Raw genomic sequence first — 23,780 nt, forward strand, 5'->3', positions numbered from 1 at the left:
TGGGAGACTACAAGCTTTTAACTTTGCAGATCTTCTACATGCACAAACAGATCCACTGCACACTAAAGGAAAACATTAAAAAGCCTCACATGACCCCTCTAAAAGATTCGATTCACTGAAGATAGCTTGTGCTTCCACTGACCAGCGTTACTGAAGATTTGTTCCAGTTGTAGTTATGTTAGAAAAAGGTGGCGCATCATGGCCGAGTTTACACAAGCCGTTTCATGCATTAACTGATCTCTCTTAGACCTCAACTATTTTAATGTTGTCTGATCAAGTTCAGGCTATTTTCGTGTATGTTAAAGTATTGGCACCCTTTGTGTCACCCAAATTCGCTTTGTATCACGTCCAGGAAAACAAAAACAACTAGAGTAGAATTTTATTCATGTGCAGGTAATGAGTTCTCTGCTTACTCCTGCCCATCACGTGTGTGTTTTTGTGCTGCTCTTCAGTAGAACTGATACCACACACGTACACATTCCTGATCTTTCACCCTTTCCTGTCACAGTATTGTGTGTATGTGTGAGTATTTCTCCACAGGGACACCACAGGGAGTTTCTCTTTCCTGCCCCACCTCACCAAAACACACATACACACACACTTTCTTTCCTTCTTCCATTTCAGTGTAAGAGTTTTATTTGCATGACACTTTCTAACAGTAATGACCATGAGTATGTGGTGCAGTGTGTTATTCTCTGTCTATCTCTTGTGCGTATGCAGCATGCTCCTGGGGTTCCTCGGATCCTGGTCGGGAACCGCCTGCACTTGGCGTTCAAACGTCAGGTTCCCACAGAGCAGGCTCGCTCCTACGCGGAGAAGAACGCTATGACCTTCTTCGAAGTGAGTCCGCTCTGTAACTTCAACGTCATCGAGTCGTTCACGGAGCTGTCTCGCATTGTGCTCATGAGACACGGCATGGAGAAGTTCTGGAGGCCCAACCGAGGTTAGTCACTGCTCGACTGTCTGTGTGTGTGTTAGAGAGACACAGGTTTGTATTATGTCTCTCAAGGTCATGCCCCTAAGATTTAACAGCAATCTTATACACTCACTGCCCACTTTATTAGGAACACCTGCACATTTATGCAGTTATCTAATCAGCCAATCACATGGCAGCAGCACAATGCATAAAATCATGCGTATATAGGTCAAGAGCTTCAGTTAATGTTTGCATCACACATCAGAATGGGGGAAAAGTCAGATCTCTGTGACTTTACCTGTTGGTACCAGATGGGCTGGTGTGAGTCTTTCAGGAACTGCTGATCTCCTGGGATTTGCTAAACTTTCTGCTAAACTGTAGGGGGCGTGAAGTCGAGGAACGTAATACCAAACTGTGTAGCAAATGGAAGAAACTTACTTGCTCAATTTTTTTTTATTGCTACCCCCAAAAAAAAGTGCATGGTGCTGTTCTGCTGTTCTAGGTGGTGTGATGTAGCTGAGTGACTGTATAGACATACCGAAGTTGATCATGTTCCTGTAACAGCACCTTCCCAAGTGTTTTATTCCTCTTATACCACAGACATTTTCACCGCATCAACATCCCTGTGAATGAGCTGTTACTATAGAAACGATAACATGAGAATTGAGTAAGTTCTCATGTCTGAAGCAACAGCTCATGCACAGGGATGTCGATACGATGTAGTTTTCTGTAAGGAGATGCTAAATTTATTTAGCATTTATAGAAAGGAGTCTCCAGTGTCGGCAGTTTGTAACAGTCAGAGGTAAAGCTGTAACTTTTCCAAAAGTTTTCTGCCATCTTCAGGACAGGAGTTTACACTTTGCGATTTCTCACCAACAAATAATGCCAAGCTGCGTTTTTTTTTTTTTTTGCCTTATTAATTAATGTCGAGAGAGAATAAAGAGAGGCTGGTGAGGGAAGGACTGTTTACAGCTGCTGTGAAGTAAGTGAGAACAGGAACTAACTTGTTTCACTGACGTTCCACAACATTAACTGTAGCTATAAACAGTTTTAAAAAGGTATGAGGTGTTCTTTAAATAATACAAATTGTAGTTGTTTCTGTGGTATAAGAGGAATAAATTATTTGTGGACGGGCTGTCTCAGGAACTTCGGTGTGGTAACAGTCACTCGACTACATCACACCACCCTGTCACTCAGTATTTTATTACTTACTTGTCTAAGACGTGAGGCCATTAATCTGTGAATTCTCAGAAATGATTTGTACAGTTGTACAAATTTGTTTCATGAGTACAGATTGTTTCCAGGAATTCACAGATTAACAGTGTTAAAATGGCCTCATAACTCAGTTAGTAATAAAATGAATTATCCACTTACCTTCGGCTCCTGACTTCTTATGTGAAATCTTCATCGCTGCATCTGTGAAGACATTAAAATACAGAACAGCTGACCCTTAACTAAGCCCCTCCCCTTCCTGACCTTCAGTGGAAATCAGAGACTTGTTGTTTTTGACTAGTGTAATGGTAAAAGTGGGCGGAGCTTGGTGAAGGGTTAGATATGTGTGTTTTGTTTGTTTTGTTAAAACCCGTGTTGCCACTAGCATGACTCTGTCCCTGTGTTTATCTTTCCAGTGTTCAGCCTGCAGGACCTGTGCTGTCGCGCCATCGTCTCATGCACGCCGGTGCACCTGATCGACAAGCTGCCGCTCCCCGTCGCCATCAAGAGTCACCTGAAGTCCTTCTCCATGGCCAACGGGATGAACGCCGTCATGATGCACGGACGCTCCTACTCGCTGGCCAACAGTGGCGGCAGCAAAGGCAACAGCCTGAAACGCTCCAAATCCATCCGGCCGCCGCAGAGCCCGCCTCAGAACTGCACCCGCAACAACTGTAAGATCTCCTAGCCTGGAACAGGCGGGGGGGAAAGGATCCAAACCCCGCCCCTAAACGCTTCCTTAGAACTGTTAGGAGGATACGGATCACATCTGCTGCAGTCAGTCAGTCATACCTACTACAACACACACACCGTCCTCCGTCTGTCTGGTGGAGAATCTGCACAGAGCAATCAGATGACCCTGAGATGGTCTTCACTCAGTTCATTAAGCTTCGGTTAGTTAACAGTATGTGTTTTTTAGTTCATCCAAGTTCGGATAAACTCGCCACAGATACCGCATCTCTCGGACCATGGACGGCTTTTAATAAACACGTGTGCTACACCGTGCCACGGCACACGACTGTTTAGAAGTGCTAGCATAACTGTGAATTGCACGGTGAGGTGGTGGTTCACGCACACACTATGATGAATGCCGATAGTGTGACTGCATTTCGTTTGACTTTCTTCTTCTTCTTCTTCCGTCAGTCATTTCTGGATCATTTCACGCATCACGTCGAGCGCCTCCTCAGGGGACTGTTTTTGCTTTGAGTCCAGTCGAGATCTCTTGCACTCATGGTTCATTTCGCCTAACTTTTTTTTGGTTTGTTTATTGAAAGAAGCAACATCATCGCCCATCATTCCCCCCAACACCCCCAAACAACAGCCCTTGTGCGAAACCATCTAGAATCTAATCTGGCGTTGTTCAAATTTTTCGCTCGTGTTTAAAGAACTACTCTGGTCCTTTTGAGTCTAACCTCTGCACTGTATCCATCCACAGTGTTTGTGTGATTAGCATGCAGAACAAGTTTCAACATGTTCCCCTGTACTAAAACACTCATTCACAATGGAAGGCAGTTCTGCATTCTTGCTGTTGAATAAACATTAGCAGTACACAATTATAGAACCGGAAACTCTTACCAGTGCTGCTGCTGTTAATCAGCTGCAACAATACAGTAAAAAGTAGTTCCAGTTATTTCACACTTTAGTCGTATCCATACGCCACCAGAGCGACGCACCTATTCTATTCGCAAATATCTCCTTCTGAAAAACAAGGAATAATTCTACAAAGTCAAAGCTTCACTTACAAACATGTTTGTTTTGCTAGACTCCTAAATTAAACTTTTTCCCCCCCTCAGTGCAGGGATCCTTATCTGTAATAATCGCACACAATACAGATGTGGTAGAAAAAGCGCTGGAATATTTCCTTAAATGCACCGGATCAGTTCGACACATTTTCTCTACATGCCGTCGTCCTGTTATTTCAGTGTTTTTGTAGCAGTGTTGCTCTTAAAATCTTCACAAGGCATGGTTTCCGTTCGGATTCTGAACACGCGATTGCTCGGTTGATTTAAAAACCTCAGAGTGAAGAACTTATAAATATTAAGCACAAACCCTATATCAATACCATTAGTAATATTTTTTGTTTTTTTCCCCCCCGAGAACCGGACCCCCATTCCAACTGCGCTCCTAATTATTTTGATGAATTATTTACAACCCCAGTGAAAGGAGCAGCGACTTCTTTTTAATCCTGATGAATAATGAATTCCCCTTTTTGCAGATCTGCAGAGCATCTAGTCAGCCTTGAAAACACCACATGGAGTGTCTGGTGTGCTCTCTCTCTCTCTCTCTCTCTATATCTATCTCAGGGATTTTGCTCAAACCCCCCCGATCGATAAACGTGCCACGCTATAAATAAAACCTCTTCTTCACCCTTAAGCTAAATGCACCTTCCTGTGCTTGTTTTCGGGGAACAACAAAGCACCTGCACGTGATCCGTCCGCTTTGGCTGTTTGGAGACGTAACTTCTGTTATCATTTAGTAAAGTTAAACTCCGTCTACGGTCAAGTTTTAGTCTGGAGGGCTGTGACTTAGTTAGGAAAAGTCCTCGGGTTTTGTATTGTAAGGTGGGTCTTTGTTTTGTTTTGACGCATCTCGTTTTAATCTTTGTCTTTTTCTGAACCTCTTTTACATGGTTGCTTTTAAAATTACAGGGATCATCTTCCAGAAGCAGATTAAACCTATTAATGAATAAATCCGTTCACAGTCGATACCTTTTGATTTATTTATCTCCAGGTTTAATCTGCGTGTGGAAAACGTGTCCTGCGGATTTGGATATAGAAAAGAAAAGGGAAGAACAATGTGAATGCAATTAGCACACAGTTGTAAACACTATTCTTTTTTTTCTCCTTGGGTGTAAGCTAAAAGCTGCTGAGTAATTTAAGTAATCATCGAAATGTTCTTGGAACGATGAACCGAACCATTTTTAAATTATTGTCTGTACAGTGTATGAAAAAAATGACGACTTTTTCACAATAAAAATCAACAGTATCGTTTCACTGTTTTATTCCTTGGTTATTTTTCGTACATGTGCTACAACGACTTGTAAACATTTTAATATTTCAAAACTAAAATTCTTTAACAGCTTTACATAAAGTGACATAATTAGGTGCATGAGCTGTGTAATGAAACACTGCTGTCTACTGAACTGAATTCTGTATTACAATGCGAGTCTCCACCATGAACCACAGCCCGTTGTTGTTTTCTCTGTAGAAGAGTGGCATTAATGCAGGAAACATTAAGCCGAACAGTGTGTTGTCACTAGAATGCAGAAACCACTAATATCAGACTTCTGTTGGGCAGAAAAACAGTCCGAGACCTGGTGCATGGGAACCTCGTAATTACTCGCCGGCAGGAGGCCAAAAGTCTTTAATAATATGTCTCACATTTCCAACGGTAGCGTGTTCATCCAGTTTTGATTGAAGTATGTCCTCTCAGAGAATTCCTGAAGGAGGAAAAACAATCCCACCATCAATGATGTGACCATATATACTCAACACTAATAACAGCCTGAAACAACTCTAGAATATATTAAAGATCTGCAATTACGATATTTAATGGTACCAATTCTACAAACCCCCAGAATATGATTCATATGTTAGTAAAAATATCAACATGATTCAATACTCAAGTGTATCAAAACAATCGGAATATTGTTAACGCTCGAGTGGATCAAACCTATCGTGGCAGCTGATTGGACGATAAATGTTCTGTGCACCTGGACTCGAGAATATATTTAGGAGCTTTTCGAAGGAAAAAACATCAGTTCTTAAAATGTAAAATTCTCATTTTATAGCACTGTAACCCAATACAATGCAGTAATCCCTGTAAGATTGAACAGAACAGGAAAAAATATCTGCCGTAAGTAGGGCTGTGATGGTTGCCATGACAACTGTACCACTGCGGTGGTAGTTTGCTTTCTGCGGTGGCGTCACCTCACACGTGGCACTATGACGAGTGCAAAGTACAATGTTTTGTATACACGTGTAATAATAACTGTGGCAATATAAATTTGTATTTATAAACTAGCATATAGCGGGAGAATTTATATTAATACACGAATTATGTAATATGGTGTTGTCTGTTAGTTTGAGTGGTGAAATCCTGTCAGGCGAATTTCTGTGGTTTCACTCCGGGCTCTGCCACTGCGATAGATCTTGTTAGGAAATCAGATGTTACATTGGCGATCTGGGAACATTTTGGATTTGTGCCTAACGCGAGAGAAACTCTGTTTCATGCCATCTTTTTATTATTCACTTCTCCTCTCCCCTTGCGGGTCAATCACAATACCGTATCCCACAGCGCCCTCAGGCGGTTTCTCATGGAAACTACATGACACAACAAGGCTGTATTGAGTTGTTTCACTGACTGATGTGCTAAAATAAAGCCACATCTAATTTTTGTATATTTAGGCTTGTATTTAATTTAAGCCTATTAAAAATATTTATATAATATAATTTATTTTTATTATTATTAAATAATAATATATAGTGATATAAATTTCATTCCCCTGGCGGTGGTTTGGTCAAAGCTGCCTAGTCACAGTCCTAGTCATAAGTGTACACTTTTCTAACGCTCCATGTAACAGATGCGTGTTAATAACAAACGCTTTCCTGTCTCCTTCTCAGCAGGGCTGCGTGTCCTACGGCCCTCTCCGTATCACTGTGTATTATTCATGACCGACCCGTCTTTCTAATTTGCCCAGATTGTGTTGTGGGAATGCACACAAGGCCATCAATGCCATCCACTGCAAAGTCTAGAACAGCACTGGAGGTGTGTGGTGGTGATGGAGGATAAGAGTGTCTCACCTGGGGACCGAAGGCTGCGGCGGCTCTCCTCTGTTTCTGGATGCTCTGTAATCTGTTCAGCAGGAAGGTCTTGTCCTTACCCTCCTAATAAAAATGCAGAAGGTAAAGGTTATACAAGGATAAGAGAGAGATCCTATCAGGAAATCAAAGTAGCTTTTTTGTGCTTGAGTTTTGTTTTTTAAAAAGAACTCACATTGACGATCTGCTCACGTAGAGTCCGGATGAGCTGCTTCCTGCCCTGAGTGATTTGCCACAGGAAGTACGTCAGAATGCTGGAACGGGGGAGGAAAACATCAGAGAGTAATGAGAAATGAGCGGCTGTGTTTTAGTTTTGGTTTTAGAGCAGGAATGTCTTTGGCTTTGAAACTCATCCTTGGCTAGTGTAAGTTACAAATTCACATAATCAAACTGCTCTTAAGCATCATAAAGCCTCTTTCTTCAGGTTTCCATTAAGGAAGATTATTTTAGCAGACTGATGTGAAACATTAGATCGGCATCTGGTCAATCCGTTCCAGCTGTTTTTATGCACACTGTTAGCGTATGTGATGAATGTAAATGGTCAATTTGGAGGGGAAAAAATAGCCAAGGTTTATATCTTCGAGCTGATCAATGGATTAAATGAAATAAGGTCAAAGCAGCAACTTTCAGCATGGTGAGCTCTGGATGTATATCTGGTGCTGAACAACACCCAAAGCACTGATTTACTTTAAACAGTAAGGAAGATACTGAAAAAAAACTATTTTACACATTTGACCATGGCGTTATCACAGCACAGTAACCAGCAGGTGAACTGATTACATTCAGGAAACGATTCCATCCGGATGAAGGCACAATTACTTTAATTGATTTATAATTTCTTAAACTTGTGTAAAAAGGAGTCTCTAAATTTGGCCGAAACCCTATTTTTGTTTTCAATCTAGTTGTTTGATGCATTTCTGGGAAACAAAATCCAGTTACCGCACAGATCAATAGGTTTTTTGGCTGAATAATTACCCATGATAATTATTCCGTAATTAACTGTGGGGACTCATATGACTGATGCTCATCTGAGAGTATTTAGAGAGAAATAAATAACACAGGAATGTTTTGGGTAATATTTTATAATATTCATGAACAAACTGTGGCTCAGGAGCCACTGTATTTGATCCCAATCCTGATATTTTCATTCATATTGTCCACAACTTACTTAGGGTTAGGGGTCTAGGACACCTGCTTCCTGCCAAGTTGCTCTTGAGGTACTTTGCAAGCTTTTGGGATTTCTTTCAGTTTGCAATTTGAACCCATGTTCCTCTCTCAAACGTTGCCAGTTTATGCCTGAAGCTTTAGATTGTTATTAAAGATTGTACTCGCATCCTACATCCTGCTGAGTTTATGACGCATACCAAATAAAACGTTTTTGTGTCTACACTGGTTCACAACACAAAGTAGCAACTAGACAAAACTCACAGTGATTTTCTTCTCCAAGGTTTAAATATATGCACTCGTCATCCACTGTATTAGTACACCTGCAGTTATCCAATCACAATGCAGCAGAGCAATGATGCAGGTCAAGAGCTTCAGTTAACGCTCATGTCAAACATCAGAACGGGGGAGAAATGTCATCTTTGAGTGTGACATGGTTGTTGGTGTGAGTCTGAGGATTTCAGAAACTGCTGATCATCTGGGATTTTCACACAACAGTCACAAACCTTCAGCGAGTGCCAGTCTCGGGATCTGAATCTGAGGCAACGATGAAGCTGACTGAGACCGAAGATGGTGCGGTACCCACCAACCCCGACGTCACGAATGACACGTCTAAACATTTCTGTCGGGAATTATACAAGTCATATTCACCGTTTGATAAAGAGATGTGCAGCTCATTTCATCCCTCTCTAGATTTACCTGAGACCTTATTAAGAAAGGCAACAGGACAAGCGCTGGCCTCAAAGCAGCAGTTTAATCCTAACAGCTGAGCTCATTCCAGGAGGCACAGGGTGGGATTGAACTGATGACCTTAAAGTTGTGAGACTCTGATCCTAGCCACTACTCCACTGGGCCTCTGTGAGAGTGCTATATTTTTCACTATTTTTTTAGGTGATAAGAGTGTTTCTTAACCCTGTTAGACTTAACCCTGTCCCTGTTAAACCTGTGTGTGTGTGTGTGAGAGAGAGAGAGAGAGCGAGAGAGCGCGAGCGGATAACAGTTTGAGCCTTGTCTCTGGGCCTCCAGCAACTAAAAGGCAAGATTTGATTTTGTTAGCACGACTTTGTGTGTCTGATATGAAAATAAAAGCACATAATTTTTTTTTAAAAGCACAAAAAAAAGCTTATTAAGTCACAGGTAGCTCATTGAGTAATGTTTGTGTGTTCATGTAGCTGTGTGTGAACTCTGTGGTTTGAACCCACACTCAGGTACTTTGTCCTTTACATGATCTTAAGCTCCAAGTGACAATTCCCACACACACTCCTTTCACGCTACATTATTATGTACATTTTTATATACTTTATTTATATCACTACATTTTACTAATGACTTTGCTATACATCGTACTTTACTACATTATCCAAAGCTTTACTATATATATCTACATTTTACTAAACTACAATAAAAAGTATATTTGAATCCAGATTAGCATAAGCCCTCACTCTTTCCTACCAAAGGCTCAAATCGCACACTTCCGCCCCAAAGGGGATTTGAACTCTGAGCAGTAGCACCATAAAATAATCACACCACTAACCTGCTGAGCCACCTGCTTTTAATGTTCCCCTATGTATGTTATTTATACCTTATTATTATTACTTATATATAACTGTTGCACAATGATTCAGTCTGTTTGAATGAGGTTTACGACAAAACCAGAAACAGTGGCCTGATGTCATCATTAAAGAACAGCTAGCTAGCTAACCAACATTAATTAAATATAACATATTTAGAGTGGATTAGACCGAATTACAGAATTGTTTCATTCTTCGAAATGTTCACACAAAGGTAACACACAACAATGAACATTTTCCTTTGACCTATTTGCTTTGTATTTCCAAAATATGTAGACGTAAACACTACAGCGTATTCGAAAACAGTGAGCTGTGTGCTAAAGACCTTACAGGACGATGAGAGTGATGAGGTAGAAGAACAGCTCGTTCCTCAGCACATGCTCGAAAAACCACCAGGCCCACTCAGATCCCGGGATGTAGTGCACCGTGTTCATCCACTGGTGGATGGCCTGGAAGGGTGTGTCCAGACCCTGGAAAGGTCCACACTGCTCGGAAGGCTTCAGGCTACAACACATACACAAGGGCTGTTCTCAATTGTATACACTGTATACTATAAACTATAAACTGCACCTGTGTTCTACACACTATCGCTTATACACTACTTTCTTCTTCTGCCTTAAGACAGAATGCAAAAAACGTTTTAGGAAATATACTAATATTAAATGTGTTCATTTGCTGCTATTATTATTATTATTCCACATCACAGCTGGATTCTCAAATCTGACTGGTGAGATGATGTGCATTATTCCTGTATAACGGGACGGCTCGGACAGTAGTTCCTCCTGTACCATGAATGACAGGTTTACATTTTAATGCGCTGGTTTTTAATACGTTATTGTTTCTATAGTAACAACCCATTTATAGGGACTTGTACCGCAGACGCTCCACCGGATCTATGACTGACTAATGGTGTGGTGACGTTTTTTGTTAAGAGACGTTCATTTAACATTTCAGGAAGGAGTCTCCAGTGTCCGCGGATTGTAACAGTCACTGTGCTTTGCAAAGTTGACAGTTTTACAGATCAGGAAAGACTACAATTTCCGGTTTCTGAGTAAAATGACAAGCTGGGTTTTTTAAGAGAGAAAGAGAGAGAGAGAGAAAACAGAGAGGCTGGTGAGGGAACAGCCAGGTTTGTCACAGCTGTACCGTAAGTGAGAACAGGAACTAACTTGTCTCTCTGAAGTTACACAACATTAAATCCAACTATAAACTGTTCAAATGTGCGACATGTTGTACACTGACAAATGAAACACCGTAATCATTGGCAAATCACTGTGGTATAAGCGGAATAACACACTCCAGACCACATGGTTCTATGAAAATTATCCACACCCGCATTATTTTCCAACAGGCACTGCAAGTCACAGATTAATAAAATAGTTAACTACTGATAATTGTCATTTAGCTCGTTTACATAGACAATAATTGATCTAAGGTGCTTTTTCTCAAATTTCTCGATTGCCTGGAACATTCAGATGAAACACGCTGCAGTAAAAGCATGTTCTTTACATGGTTAAAAAATCTACTCCAGTAGTATGTCTATCTTTGGCCTTCTCCAAATATTAGAGTTCACATACGTTGTACTGGATACTGCTTTGGGGCGGGGTTTTACATGAGTAATGGAGTAGTGTGCATAGTATGCTATTCATAATACAGCTCGGTGATTTCTGACTCCTATTTTAACTTTTCCCTTTATTGATCTGTTTGTTTGTTTAAATCCTGGGCAGCACACAGACGAGGCACACTGTCATTTACTGTTCTAACAGGAGACAAATCAAAACAAGATGCCCTTTCATGCTTAAACAATAGATTCAGGGTTAAATTAAATATTTAAAACGGTTGAGTGGAATAACAGTACTCTGTTTCAAGGTCGAGAAGTTTATCTCAGGTGTACTGTATCTAAAAGGGGAAGGAACCCAAGGTACATATGGGCCATAGCGATAAGGACGAGGCTCGTTCTTGTTTTTAGGGAGTTAACAAACACTGGAACTTTAAGGGACTAGTAAAGATTCCACTAGTAAAAATGAGTGGGTCATTATTACGGTGTGTTTGACACCACTGCTAAGTTCAACATGGCCAGCTCATATGTTAGCGGCAACCATTTCTAAAAAAACAAACAAACAAACAAATAAACAAACAAATGGTGGTTAACAATGCACTCGTTAATTTGACAGCCAATTAGAAATACAAAAGTATCTGTTTTTTCCTGCTCTGTAAAATTATTTTATTTGATAAATAATGAAAGATAAATAAATGAATGAATGAATACTAAAGCATTTCTGTTGTTTTCATGCTCCGTTTTTTTAGCAACTGTACCATCCGCCCCAAGTTCTACTGGGTCCTGTTGAAGCAGGTACCCAAAACCATACAAATGAAATATTTAGCACTAGGCCACTGACTGATGGAAAATGAACAGCTCCAGTTTTCTGTTACCAAAAGTTCTGGCACTTTGCATTGAAAAAAACCCAGCATTTGGAAATCCTCCTACCTCCACACAGTGTAGGCCACCAGGGAGAGCGCTCCGATGAACGAGGTGAAAAACAGAAGCGCTAGGTACACCGTCTGCATCTGAGCGGCTCTGCCGGTGTGCTTTGGTGGCTGGCAGTTCATACTCAAACTGACCTGCGTATCAGAGCCGGGAACACAGGGTCAAAGTTCACTCACATACACACACCCACTCACACACGGAATGCTGAAATTATGATGACATCATCAGGTAACATACCTTTTTCAGGTAAAAGATGATAAACAGTTTAATGACTTGGATGATGGGAAGCAGTGGGGAGAAGTAGATCCCAATCCTGCAACGAGGAAACAGAATTTCTGAAATATTTAAACTATACAGGGTCTGGTGAACACTTAGACTCAACAGTGATGATTATAACGTACCATGCTAGCGTCTGAGCGTAGATCAGATTGAGTACGTTTGTGGCGATATCAAACTCGGGAACGCCGAGGCTCGGGATGCATTTTGTTCCAATTATGCTGTGACAATAAAATAAATAAAATGAATTGTATGATGTATATTTTTAATAACTCTAAATAAACATAGTTAAATTTTGAAGGACAGGACATACTTGCGCAGGAACTCTCCAAAGAATGAGCCGAGGAGGCAGAAGATGAAATCGACTAGAACCAGACGATACACACTCTGACCCACGAACGATTCCCAACACTAAAAAATAAACCAATAATAAAACAACCGAAAAATGTAATTAGCACAGAAAACATTCCAGTCTAATTGTGTATAATAAAATGTCTGAATAGAAGAAAACATCAGATGATCAGGCAAAAGAAATTAGACTGGGGCCCTGATGTTGTTAAAGATCACCACATTAATTAAAAAGATGGAGGAGAGGCATGAGAGCAGGATCAAAACACAGCTCATGGCCGACAGTAGCATGAAACCAATCAGACCAGACCATTCCAACCAATCAGAGAGGTGTATTTTCCGTAGCTGTGGTATAATGATGCTTATTACACTTACTGGGATGGTACTGGGAACGTCCTTGAGCCAGTAGTAACACAGTATTCCCAGGATGGATATCTTCAGCAGGACATTTCTGAGAGGTTAGATTAGAAGGGAATTAAGTCTAGATTCTATAGATCCCTTTGCCTGTTGATAAAATTAAGGCTAATTTAAAAATTACTGTAATTATCTACAGGTATTATGTATAGGTCACTCATTTACTGCAAATGTGCCATTCTAACTATCGCATATTAATCAAATGGAAAATTATATAATAAGACTAGCCATAGTAAATGGATCATTACAGAGCTGTCAGCGTGTCTGACTTATCCAGCGTGTAATTATAGAGCCGAACTGCCTTTGATCCCATTTACAGTAAAGTGAAATCATTCACGTTTTGTTTTGCTTTAGTAGCGTTATAGAGCCGACCTCATGATGCCGATGTAGATGTTGGTGCGGGGGTTGGTGTAGTGCTCCATTTTATTAACGAGGGAGAAGATGAGCGGGACGATCAGGTTGATGAGGGACACGACGACAGGCAGGATCAGCGTGGACGCCTCCGTGCCTAAATCATCTGAGGACCAGGGAACAGGTAGCACCTGTGGAACAAAATCAGTGCTTATTCATATTTCAAAATATTTAACGCGTATCTGCTTTCTTATTTTTACTTGCTGCTAACACACATGGAAACTTGGTGAGTAACTGTCTCTATAATTCACTGTATGGGGCGATTAGGTCACCTACATTCTGATTTGTTTCTTAAAGAAATTATTTGTATTATTTGTCAAATTATTATACGTATTACTATATTATAGATGGCAAGATATCACTTTTTATTTTCCGATACTGATACTAAAACCTTGAGTATCAAGTGACATCGATATCAATCACATGATTTTATCTTTGAAACTACAGCGCTTTAAACTCCAATATCTAATCTTCCATCGAAGAAAATCGAACCTGGGTATCGGATCGGTGCCAAATCTACAGTATATTACACCATTATAGATTAATACAAATATTACAGTACGGGCTGGATATGATTGACAGGTGAGTAGGGACACTATGCTTACAATTTCCAACTATATATAGTATGTACTGTATCATTTGTTACAGATACAGCTAAATAGACTTCATCATCATTTAGATTCATGAGTACACTGGCACTGGTCTAGTATTGACAGAACTCGGCAACATGCTTGCGAATTATTGTCTTTAAATCTAATCTCGTTGATTATATACATGAATACGCCAATTATATGTTGATATTAATTAAGAACCTTTCTCTGTAAAATATATACTTGTCACATACACTGATAGTGTTTTTCAAGGGTGAAGTAAATGTGAAATAAGTGTAAAAGCGCACCAGTTTACTCTGGTGTGACTGCAGGAAGTAGATGGCTGTGCAGGAGGCGACGGCGAGTCCGACACACAGCGTCCATGCCAGGAGATAAAGTGAGAGCCGTTTCACAATGGTGGACGCCGACACCGTGGCTTTTCTCTGCAGCCGCTCGGATAAAGTCTCCTGCAGAATACAGATGAGAATGACATGTGGACGTGAGTTCAAATCCCATTGAGAACCCTTTTTCTATCTTGTTTCACATTTAGGTTGCTTTGGATTAAAAAAAAAATTGGTCCAATAGGACACTTTTATCATCTTCTTCTTAGAGAGCTTATTTATGTAAACATTTTTAAAGCTGTTTTACAGTACATTTTTGCTCATGTGTTAAAACCTTTACAATAAAATGCTGTGTATCATAAAATGTGTCCAAATGATATTTCCACCATATCTCTGACCTGTGCTACTCATTCAGCATAGTCATTTATAAACGTGACGTGAACAGGATAACAACAGGTAATATAAGAGGGAATGTTTATAGCACATGATGCCGTGCCTCTCCTTGTTTGCACTAGTTAGTTTGTTCTGACCTGTTTCTTGTTACCTGAAACCTTTTTATTTGATCTGCATAACTCTGGTTTTTACAGTCCTATGTGAAAATGATTTTAGGACCTGCCTCGTTAAACTTCATGTACAACTATGACCCTGACACCTCGTTAGATGCTAAGATTTATACGACCCTATATGATCAGACCTTTAACTGGATTCCTAGGTTGTTCTTGAGGTTCTGGATGGCCTTCTCATTAACCATGCTGAAGTCCCAGCTGCACAAAAGACGCCATGCGCTGCCGTAGGTGGGGCCAGATACCAACACAAAGTTCTTCTGGAAGGATCTGGCCATGCTGAGGAGACAGGGAATACAGCCAGGCGTCACCACACACTCCTAACAGTCAGTGTGTTTACATGGACAACAATAATCCACTATTACCCCGATTAAGACAATACTGTGATTAAGAAACTACCATGTAAACAGCAATTTTTAATTACCTTAATCTGATTAAGGTCATACTCGAAGTAAACACAAATCGAATTAAGACATGTGGAGTATTCCTGTTTTAGTCGCATTATCAACGTGTATTACAGACATGTAAACACCTTAATCACATTATGAACGTCGTGTGAGAGTTTTGCGACAGGACACGATCACACACAGCAGTGCTCAACATTTTATGGCGAACAAGAGACCACGGCTGCATCCCAAACCGCGTACTTGCCTACTATAGGCTTGTAGTGGGGAAAAATACATGTATCTCGGCTACCATATAGACGGTAAGTACGCGGTTTGGGACGCAGCCCATGGCTTCAAGCAGTCGTCTATTTGCACGTACAGCATGACAAATAATTAACCGCACTTAAAGCGTTCGTAAAATAATTCAATAAATACACCCAAAACTGTATACGGTACAATAACGAAGACAAACTGTATGTTAATATGTGAAATTCTGGAGGGACGTCGGACGGCGTGGCGCGGTGACGTAATGACGCGTGCTGTTAATCGAATTATGTTCTATAACATGTAAAACGGGTACATGAAAGGAGTATTCTAAAAGAAAGTCATGTAAACACCTTAATCACATTATTATCTTACTCTGAGTAAGGTCCATAATTAGATTACTGCTGTCAATGTAAACGTAGTCAGTGAATCAACACTTCCCCATCTGGAGGGAGCGCACTATAAAATGTTCAGCATGTGCCGAGTGGTTTATTTGCTACCAGTGTTGCAGCACTGCTAATAATTTAGTGCTCCTGGTCATTTTCATCATAATATATAATTAGGGATGTCGTGCTACATTACCTGTAAATAAGCGACACTCCACAAAGCACCAAGTAAGCCGCTATGGTGAAGAAATAAGCCAGCTGCATATTGTAAGGAGGCTGACTCACAATAACTTCACCGTTATAGCCACCGTAAAAGAACACCGTCTGGTTGAAGTATCCCTGTCAACACGCACAAACACGCACCTCTGTAATTCTACTGTTTAAATATCAATAAACGTTTTAACAAAAATAATAACATCTAAGCATGTTATCTCTGTATCGCCACAGATATAGGGGGAAACATGTTCCGTGACACACATCATACATTTTCTGCACAGTGAAGGTTGAGTAAGTATATATGCACTGAAAATAAATGCAGTGTAGAACAGAAATGATCACACACCAAGGTGCATTCAAGTCATGTCGGAAAGGTCGTATTTAACAGTTGAAACGAACTTGAACGCCACAACAAAGTCGTAATTACGAGTGGGGAAACTCGGGATTTTCTTTGAGTTCAGCGTTTCCGAGTTGGAGCGTGTCAGTAAGAAAATATGACGGAATCAATAAATATAGCGTTGGTAGTTGACGGTAAATTTGTTGAATGAAATTGAATGTTTACTCGCCTCAGAACCTGATTTCAGTTATTATGTGTTTGGTTTTACACAGCAAGTCAATGCCAGGCTTTTTCATTTACAACAGGACAAATTCATTTCCTGCAGAAAATAAGAGAGCATTGCGCAATTGTGATATAATATGTAACGATAACGTTTACAGCGGCTTTATAAATTAATTAAAGGCATAAAAAAGCAAAACACACCTGATGTGGATTCTTCTTCACTTTTACAAGCAGAGTTTTTTTCAAAAAAACAACCTTGCTGTATTTTTTGCACTTAATTAAGAAAAGGTACACACTATCTTGCGCCGACCAAAGTGGACCCGAACACACCTGACATCGTAGTTACGAGTTCCCAACTTGTAAATACGAACTTCCCAGGAGGACTCGAACTTGCAGCGCATTAAGACCTGCCTCAGTGCACTTTACTGCTCATGACAAATTTAAATCACTTTATAAATTAACTATAAAAGACTAATGATAGCAAATCAGATTAGAGAGTCCTTGGCAAATCTTTTAAAATATGATAAATACCACTAAAATAAAAATAAAACTAGCAGTAATAAGATTGTAGATGTGACTGACATCAAATCAGTATGAATTAGTGTAGGGATTTAGGTGGGGCTATTTAAAAAAAAATCAATGCTATTGGAGGTGGACAAGTCGTTAGACTGGAACCTCGGGCTGGCAGATGAACTCACAGCTCCTGTGAGCAGCTCCAGGCCTCTGAAGTTCACCGTGTGTGTAATGTTGGGGCTATGGATGATCTGTGGGATGGCAATGAAGCAGAAGTTGATGAGTAGTGAGATGATGTTGAACATGAGCAGCCATTTCAGGAAGCGGAAGTACGAGAGGACGGAGGTGCCAAAGCGGCCGCCGATCTCCTTCAGCGCATCCTGCCATATCACCAAACGCTTCCGGGCCGTGGCCACACTGGCACCGAACCTGCGGAAAAACTGACAAGAGAAAGAGACAGAGATAGAGAGAGAGTGAGAAACAGAGAGAGAGTGAGAAACAGAGAGAGAGAGAAAGAGAGAAAGAGAGAGAAAGAGAAAGAGAGAGAAACAGAAAGAGAGAGAGAAACAGAGAGAGAGTGAGAAACAGAGAGAGAGAGTGAGAAACAGAGAGAGAGAAAGAGAAAGAGAGAGAAAGAGAGAGAAACAGAGAGAGAGTGAGAAACAGAGAGAGAAACAGAAAGAGAGAGAAACAGAAAGAGAGAAACAGAGAGAAAGACAGAGAAACAGAGAGAGAGAGAAACAGAGAGAGAGAGGGAAACAGAGAGAGAGAAAGAGAGAGATAGAAACAGAGAGAGAAACAGAGAGAAAGACAGATAAACAGAGAGAGAGAGAGAGAGGACACTTAAGGGAATTTTCTTTTACTTGTGCAAAATCTTTTTAGGTGTTATAGGTCTAGGGTTAGGCCTAATCCTGAAACAAGATCATTTCCTGGTTAAGTTCTAGACATTGATCTTAACCAGAAGCGAAACTAAAGTCAAATAATTTTAAAAAATGCATTCAAAATATTTCACTGACAAAACATTTTCACTGTCATTCCCTGAAATGTCTACTCTCTCATCTATACTATCTTTATTATAATAAATATAATCTAATATATTTATTGTAACACAACTGGTTTCACATTTAGAGATGGAACTACTTTTTCAGAAGGAGGAATCTGAGAGGTTTACGAGAGATGTTACATGGCTTTGATGGCGTATGGATAAGACATAACCTTCAGGACAGAACCCTGGAACTACTTTTTTAATCTTTCTGTCATGTCTGTTTCGTCCTCACAGTTTTACTGTTCCTGTATAACCCTGTTCTTACTTATCAGTGTCTCTGAGTACAAGGAAATGTGTTGAAATGAAAAAAGTTGAAGTCGATCACGAGGAAGTGTGATGAGCTCAGGTCTTCATTACCAGAGAGGTTTGTTGATGGCAGTCGGTGCAGCACGTCGGGAGCATGTCGGTCTTCTTCGAGTGTTTCACTGACATCACTCTGCCCCTGAAAATGAGCGGGAAATGTGTGAGTGTCACTGTAAATAAATAAATAAATAAATAAAAAGTGAGTGCTTTGTGATTAGATGGCGTCTCACAGCAGAACTGGCTCGGTCATTCTCACGCAGTGAATTCTTGAGTGAATAGAGAGAAGTGTTATTACCTGACATATCTCCGCTCATGGAAAGTCATGGGCAGAGCTCGTATCGCCTGGATTCTGGCTCTGGTTGGGAGATTGACGAGCTCAGACACCAGCTCATGTGTGTCTGACAAAACACAAGTGATGTTAGTGAGTGACTACACCTATTTCTACATGGGGTTCTCAAATTGTCTGTAGCCAGAGACCGCTTTCATCAATCAATCAGTAAAGAATTTAATGAATACAATTATTGATTGATTAATTAATCACACAATTAAAAAAATAAGCATTCAATTTAATATTAATTATTAGTTTTCAATGTTATTTACTATATATTAGAGGTTGACCGATCGATCGGTTTTGCCGATTAGTCAGCACTGATTGCTGGAACTACCGTTTATCAGCAAAAATCCACACCGATAGTTTTCCCCAGTTGCGTCCATTGTGAGAACGGCTGAGAAAGGTCCGCCGTCATTATACAGTATGAGAGTGGCCTCTAGATGCGAAATAAAAACTGTCGTTGACAAATTTTGTCCTGTTATTTGAAGTGTTTTTTGATTCATTTTGGATATCTCTATTTTTATTTGTTATTTGGAGCATTATTTTTTGGTTCAGTTTGGATCTATATCTTTTATTTACATTAACATTTATTCATAGTTAATATATATATTAATATTTATATATTCAGTGCATTCAAAAAATACAGTACATTTTCATGGTACAGTCAGTACTGTTTATTTTTGTAATACAGCAATATTTTACTTTGAGTGCTATGTTTTCATTCAGTATCAATGTATCAACTATAAGTTGATTTATCGATTATCAGCGGGTACTGCCCAACTTAGTTATCAATATCATTAAAATCCACTATCAGTCGTCTTCTAATATATATATTTTTTCATATTAGACATGGTATTGATCCGATACCCAGTATCAGTACTGGGAAAAAAGCCGGATCATATATCAGAGTAAACATTTCGCATATCAGATCCTGTTACAAATGATGAAGATTGGAATTGGATTTTGTAAAAGAATTTCATTGTTGGAACTGCAAATGTTTACCAATAAAGAGACATGGCTGTTTCTTCTTTTATTGAGATTGATTATTATATTTATACTTTATACTTGATTATATTAACCATGCACTGTATGTGATTTTGAGTGAAAGAGTTTATCTGAGAGAAACGTTGTTGGTTTTAAGAAGAACAATGCTGGTATTGGCTGATACTCGAGGTTTCAGTATCGTTATTGGAAAAGAAAAAGCGGTATCATGCCATGTATAATTTATATCATATTTACTTATATATTTAGTATATATTAAAAATATTATTTATTACATGCTGGTGTTAATTTTATTTTCTTTAATTGGTATTATATACATTACTTGTTTATTAGATTGCTTTATTATATTTATTCATTTTATCCATTCATTTTATCCATTCTTGGACCAATGAGAGGTTTTTATGACGTTTTTCCTATTTTTTTAAATAATTAACTTAACATTATTTATTCATTAGTCATTAAGTTATTAAGCTACAATATAGTAAATGAGTAATTCCTATAAGAAAGACAAGTGACCAAGTGAATCAGTTAATTCTGAATAAAATTAAATTAGAATGAAATAACTTCAGCAACTTTACTCATTAGTAATAACTGTTTTTCTTGATTTCCTGTGTAATAAAATGTCACTTCCTCTGCTCACACACCCAAACATGTCAGACAAAATTAAATAATTAATAACTATCAGACTACCACACACACAGCTCACCGTTCTCAACCTCCTGCTGGATCTCTTCACAGGTCAACTCAAGGTTCCCCAGAGGAGTGCCCCGGTGGGGGAACAAACTCATCCTCCTCATCATCCTTTTCTTTTTATAAGTATGTCCTGACAAAGAGAAACAAATCAGCCTTGGTTAGACTCAGCATTGGAGCACTGGTTGTAAGAGAGAGAGAGAAGGCAGTTTGCTTTATTGCTTTGCTGGAACAAGGAAATGCTGGTTTAATTATTGAGTAGGAGACAAAGTACACACGGGGCGTATCTTATCCTTAAATCTTTGTATACAGTTGTCTAGGTGACGGTCTTTCACTAGCCAATGGGATGCAGGGGGGATTTTACAGACGGGTATCAAATAACAGAGAGAGAGAGAGAGAGAGAGAGAGAGAGAGAGAGAACTCATTAGTTCGGCTTTAAATGTGTTGTAGTGCGTCAGAGGAAGTTTTCTTTATAAAGAGCGTGCACACACACACAGCATTGATGAGGAATGTAAACCAAACACTGAACTCATCCTTGCATATTTTAGTATGATAGTGATCACTTTTCTGTACATCTCTACATCTCTGTACTGTCCATCATCGACCTGAGAGGACTGCACACTTTCCTTTTATAAACTACGTCAATATCAGAAAACAGGCTTAGGGCAATTAAAAACAAATGTCAACCTTACTGAGGGGAGAAAAAAACAACACCCCATCAGTTCTATATTTAACTACTCTGGTGGAAGTTTTCTGAAAAATCTCAAAACTGTCATCAGGAGATCGATTTTTTAAACTTAGTGATATTTCTCAATTGAGTTGCAAGTCTTTACTACAAAGTTCCTAACAGAAAATAATCAGAGTCCCCGAAAGGTACCGCTGACAAGTTATGTGATGCATCAGAGGTGTGGGAAAAAAAGCGTCGTGTTTAAAAATATTAGATGCTCTTAAAATTAAAATGGTGTCAACCAATCACAATTCAAGGTGCCAATGAAGAGAAAGTCTTCAGGACAGAGGAGTTTACGCTTTTGCGGTAACATGACAAGTTGCGTTTTTTGTTTTTTCGTCTCATCAGTCCCTTCAGGATTTCACGATTTTGTGATTGCAGAAATTTAAGATAAATCAAGCAAACTTTTTTCAAAAACATTTTCAAAATTACTGCAGATTTTTTGCAGATTTGGGACAATACATGTCATGTGATGTCATCACAATGCACAAAAAGCAATTCATGTGTGCCTAACACGAGTACAGCTAAAAGGTCTCATTTACCAAACAGAACTGCGAAAGACTGTGCAAAACAATTTTGTGCAATTGCAGTTTCGCCAATTTAAGTCATTTTCTGAAAAAAGCACAAAAACTCTGCAAGTCGCATCACAAATTTTGAAAAAAGCCACAGCAAAATCAAGCAATTTTGTCCACGACAATCACAAAAAAACAAAACCCAAACTCTGTGAAAACCTGTACGGACCGATTTATTATTTTACTGTAACTGCATGGTTCTGTTCACTCACGAGTGATGTTACATGTCATAAATATTTACTAAAAAAAAAAAACAGGAATAAATAATGATTTTGAAACATGTCCATTTGTTTGTTCAACTTGCTCCCCTTTTAACCGCAATATGTATACAGTAGCACCTGTTATATATTTAAAATGCAGCTTTACAGTGTGAAAAAAACAGCAGGAGGTAGTCAAAAATAAATAAATAGATAAAATAATAAAATAGGCAAATAATAAAACAATAAATATTAACAGTGACACACAGTAAAATCCCTAGTGTTGAATTAACACCCAGCGTGTTTGAGTCCGATGGACTTATATAAACATTGTAGGGTGTAAATTCAACACTTTGGGTGTTAAATCAACACTGGCGAGTTTGCTGTGCAAAGATTATATATATATATATATATATATATATATATACACACACACACACACAGAGATTTATATAAGTACAATAACAGTACAACATATTTTGTTATGTTTATATATATATTTATATATATATATTGTTATGTTTGATATGTTTAATCTGATATAGATGGAGTATAAATTTAATACTAACTCATTTCTATACATGAGTTTGAAAAGTAATGGCCCCCTGCAGTCTATACAAATACAGTAAATATTTGTAAACTCTACATAAATTACTGGTTATATATGATTCATTTTCCCAGAAGGTCCTGACACTTTCTTAAACAGTCCATTACATTTAGCCCTGACAAAACAACTTTTAAAAGAACTAATGTATGGGTTTAGTGTCGAAATAATATAGTTTTGACCCCCATATTAGCTCGCTAGCTACATTAGCAACGCCAGTTAGCCGAACTCGTTAGTTTTCTAGTTTCCAAACCTTACAGCGTTTAAACGCGATTTTTCTGACACCTAAATAATATTAAACACTTCCCCAGTTTACTTTAATGTTATTCCGAAATGAGTGCAGCACAAATTTGCGCAAGTATGCTAAAATATTAGATGTAATTAAAAGTTAGCTAGCGAGCTAACAAAAGTTCTAACACCTCAGGAACAACCACCATGTCTTTAGGTACGTGTAGTACAAAACAAGTGGTTAATCCCAAATCTATCACTATTTTATATAAAGTGCACTATAAAGTGTGTAAAAGTCATTATTACCACATTATTATTATTATTATTATTATTATTATTATTATTATTATACTACCGCATTATAGCCGCAGAACACATTAGTGCACTACTGTATAGGGAGCAATGAGTTTTCAGATTGAACCCAATTCACTTCAAGGTGATTCAGAGCTGATGGGCGTTCTTTAGCTCAGTGGTTTTCAAAGTGGGGGCCGCCAGGGGGCGCCAGGGGGCCTCAACAATTTTTTACATGATTTTTTTTCAGACAACCACACACACACACACACACACACACACACACACACACACACACACACACACACAATCAATTTCTAATGTAATGTCATGTAAAGATGTAAGATGTAAT

The 23,780-nt window shown here is 39.0% G+C and overlaps 2 protein-coding genes across 3 annotated transcripts in view; one reads left to right on the top strand and one right to left on the bottom strand.

Moving 5' to 3' along the window:
• rab40c (RAB40c, member RAS oncogene family) overlaps positions 1-5,119 on the top strand; it is a 21,187-nt gene extending 16,068 nt beyond the window's left edge. The window contains exons 6-7 of the mRNA XM_053652317.1: positions 721-943; positions 2,545-5,119. Coding sequence (XP_053508292.1) covers positions 721-943; positions 2,545-2,816 — 495 coding nt within the window. The 3' untranslated portion in view covers positions 2,817-5,119. The remainder of the gene's footprint in view (positions 1-720; positions 944-2,544) is intronic.
• tmc5 (transmembrane channel like 5) lies at positions 5,112-23,521 on the bottom strand. Of its 2 annotated transcripts, none has more exons than XM_053652305.1 (18): positions 23,493-23,521; positions 20,826-20,942; positions 19,082-19,184; positions 18,841-18,925; positions 17,624-17,878; positions 16,347-16,489; positions 15,246-15,393; positions 14,519-14,677; positions 13,582-13,751; positions 13,171-13,246; positions 12,761-12,858; positions 12,573-12,668; positions 12,409-12,484; positions 12,172-12,305; positions 10,014-10,187; positions 7,124-7,202; positions 6,931-7,014; positions 5,112-5,567 (listed from the first exon to the last, which is right to left on the bottom strand). In XM_053652305.1, the coding sequence occupies exons 2-18, from the start codon at positions 20,917-20,919 to the stop codon at positions 5,505-5,507; spliced, it is 2,037 nt and encodes a 678-aa protein (XP_053508280.1). In that variant the 5' UTR covers positions 20,920-20,942; positions 23,493-23,521; the 3' UTR covers positions 5,112-5,504. The 2 variants fall into 2 exon arrangements, with proteins under 2 accessions (XP_053508280.1, XP_053508284.1); XM_053652309.1 differs by lacking the exon at positions 23,493-23,521 and adding an exon at positions 21,088-21,114.
• Positions 23,522-23,780: the final 259 nt, after the last annotated feature.

This window comes from Ictalurus furcatus, chromosome 2 (genome assembly GCF_023375685.1).
Source record: "Ictalurus furcatus strain D&B chromosome 2, Billie_1.0, whole genome shotgun sequence".
Classification (NCBI taxonomy): Eukaryota; Metazoa; Chordata; class Actinopteri; order Siluriformes; family Ictaluridae; genus Ictalurus; species Ictalurus furcatus.

Coding starts and splice junctions, on each gene's coding strand:
- tmc5 (XM_053652305.1), bottom strand. CDS start 20,919: ATGATGAGGAGGATGAGTTTGTTCCCCCACCGGGGCACTCCTCTGGGG. Junction 15,394..16,346: donor GGAGTGTCGCTTATTTACAG/GTAATGTAGCAC, acceptor CTGTCTCCTCAG/CATGGCCAGATCCTTCCAGA. Junction 14,678..15,245: donor ACCTAGGAATCCAGTTAAAG/GTCTGATCATAT, acceptor TGTATTCTGCAG/GAGACTTTATCCGAGCGGCT.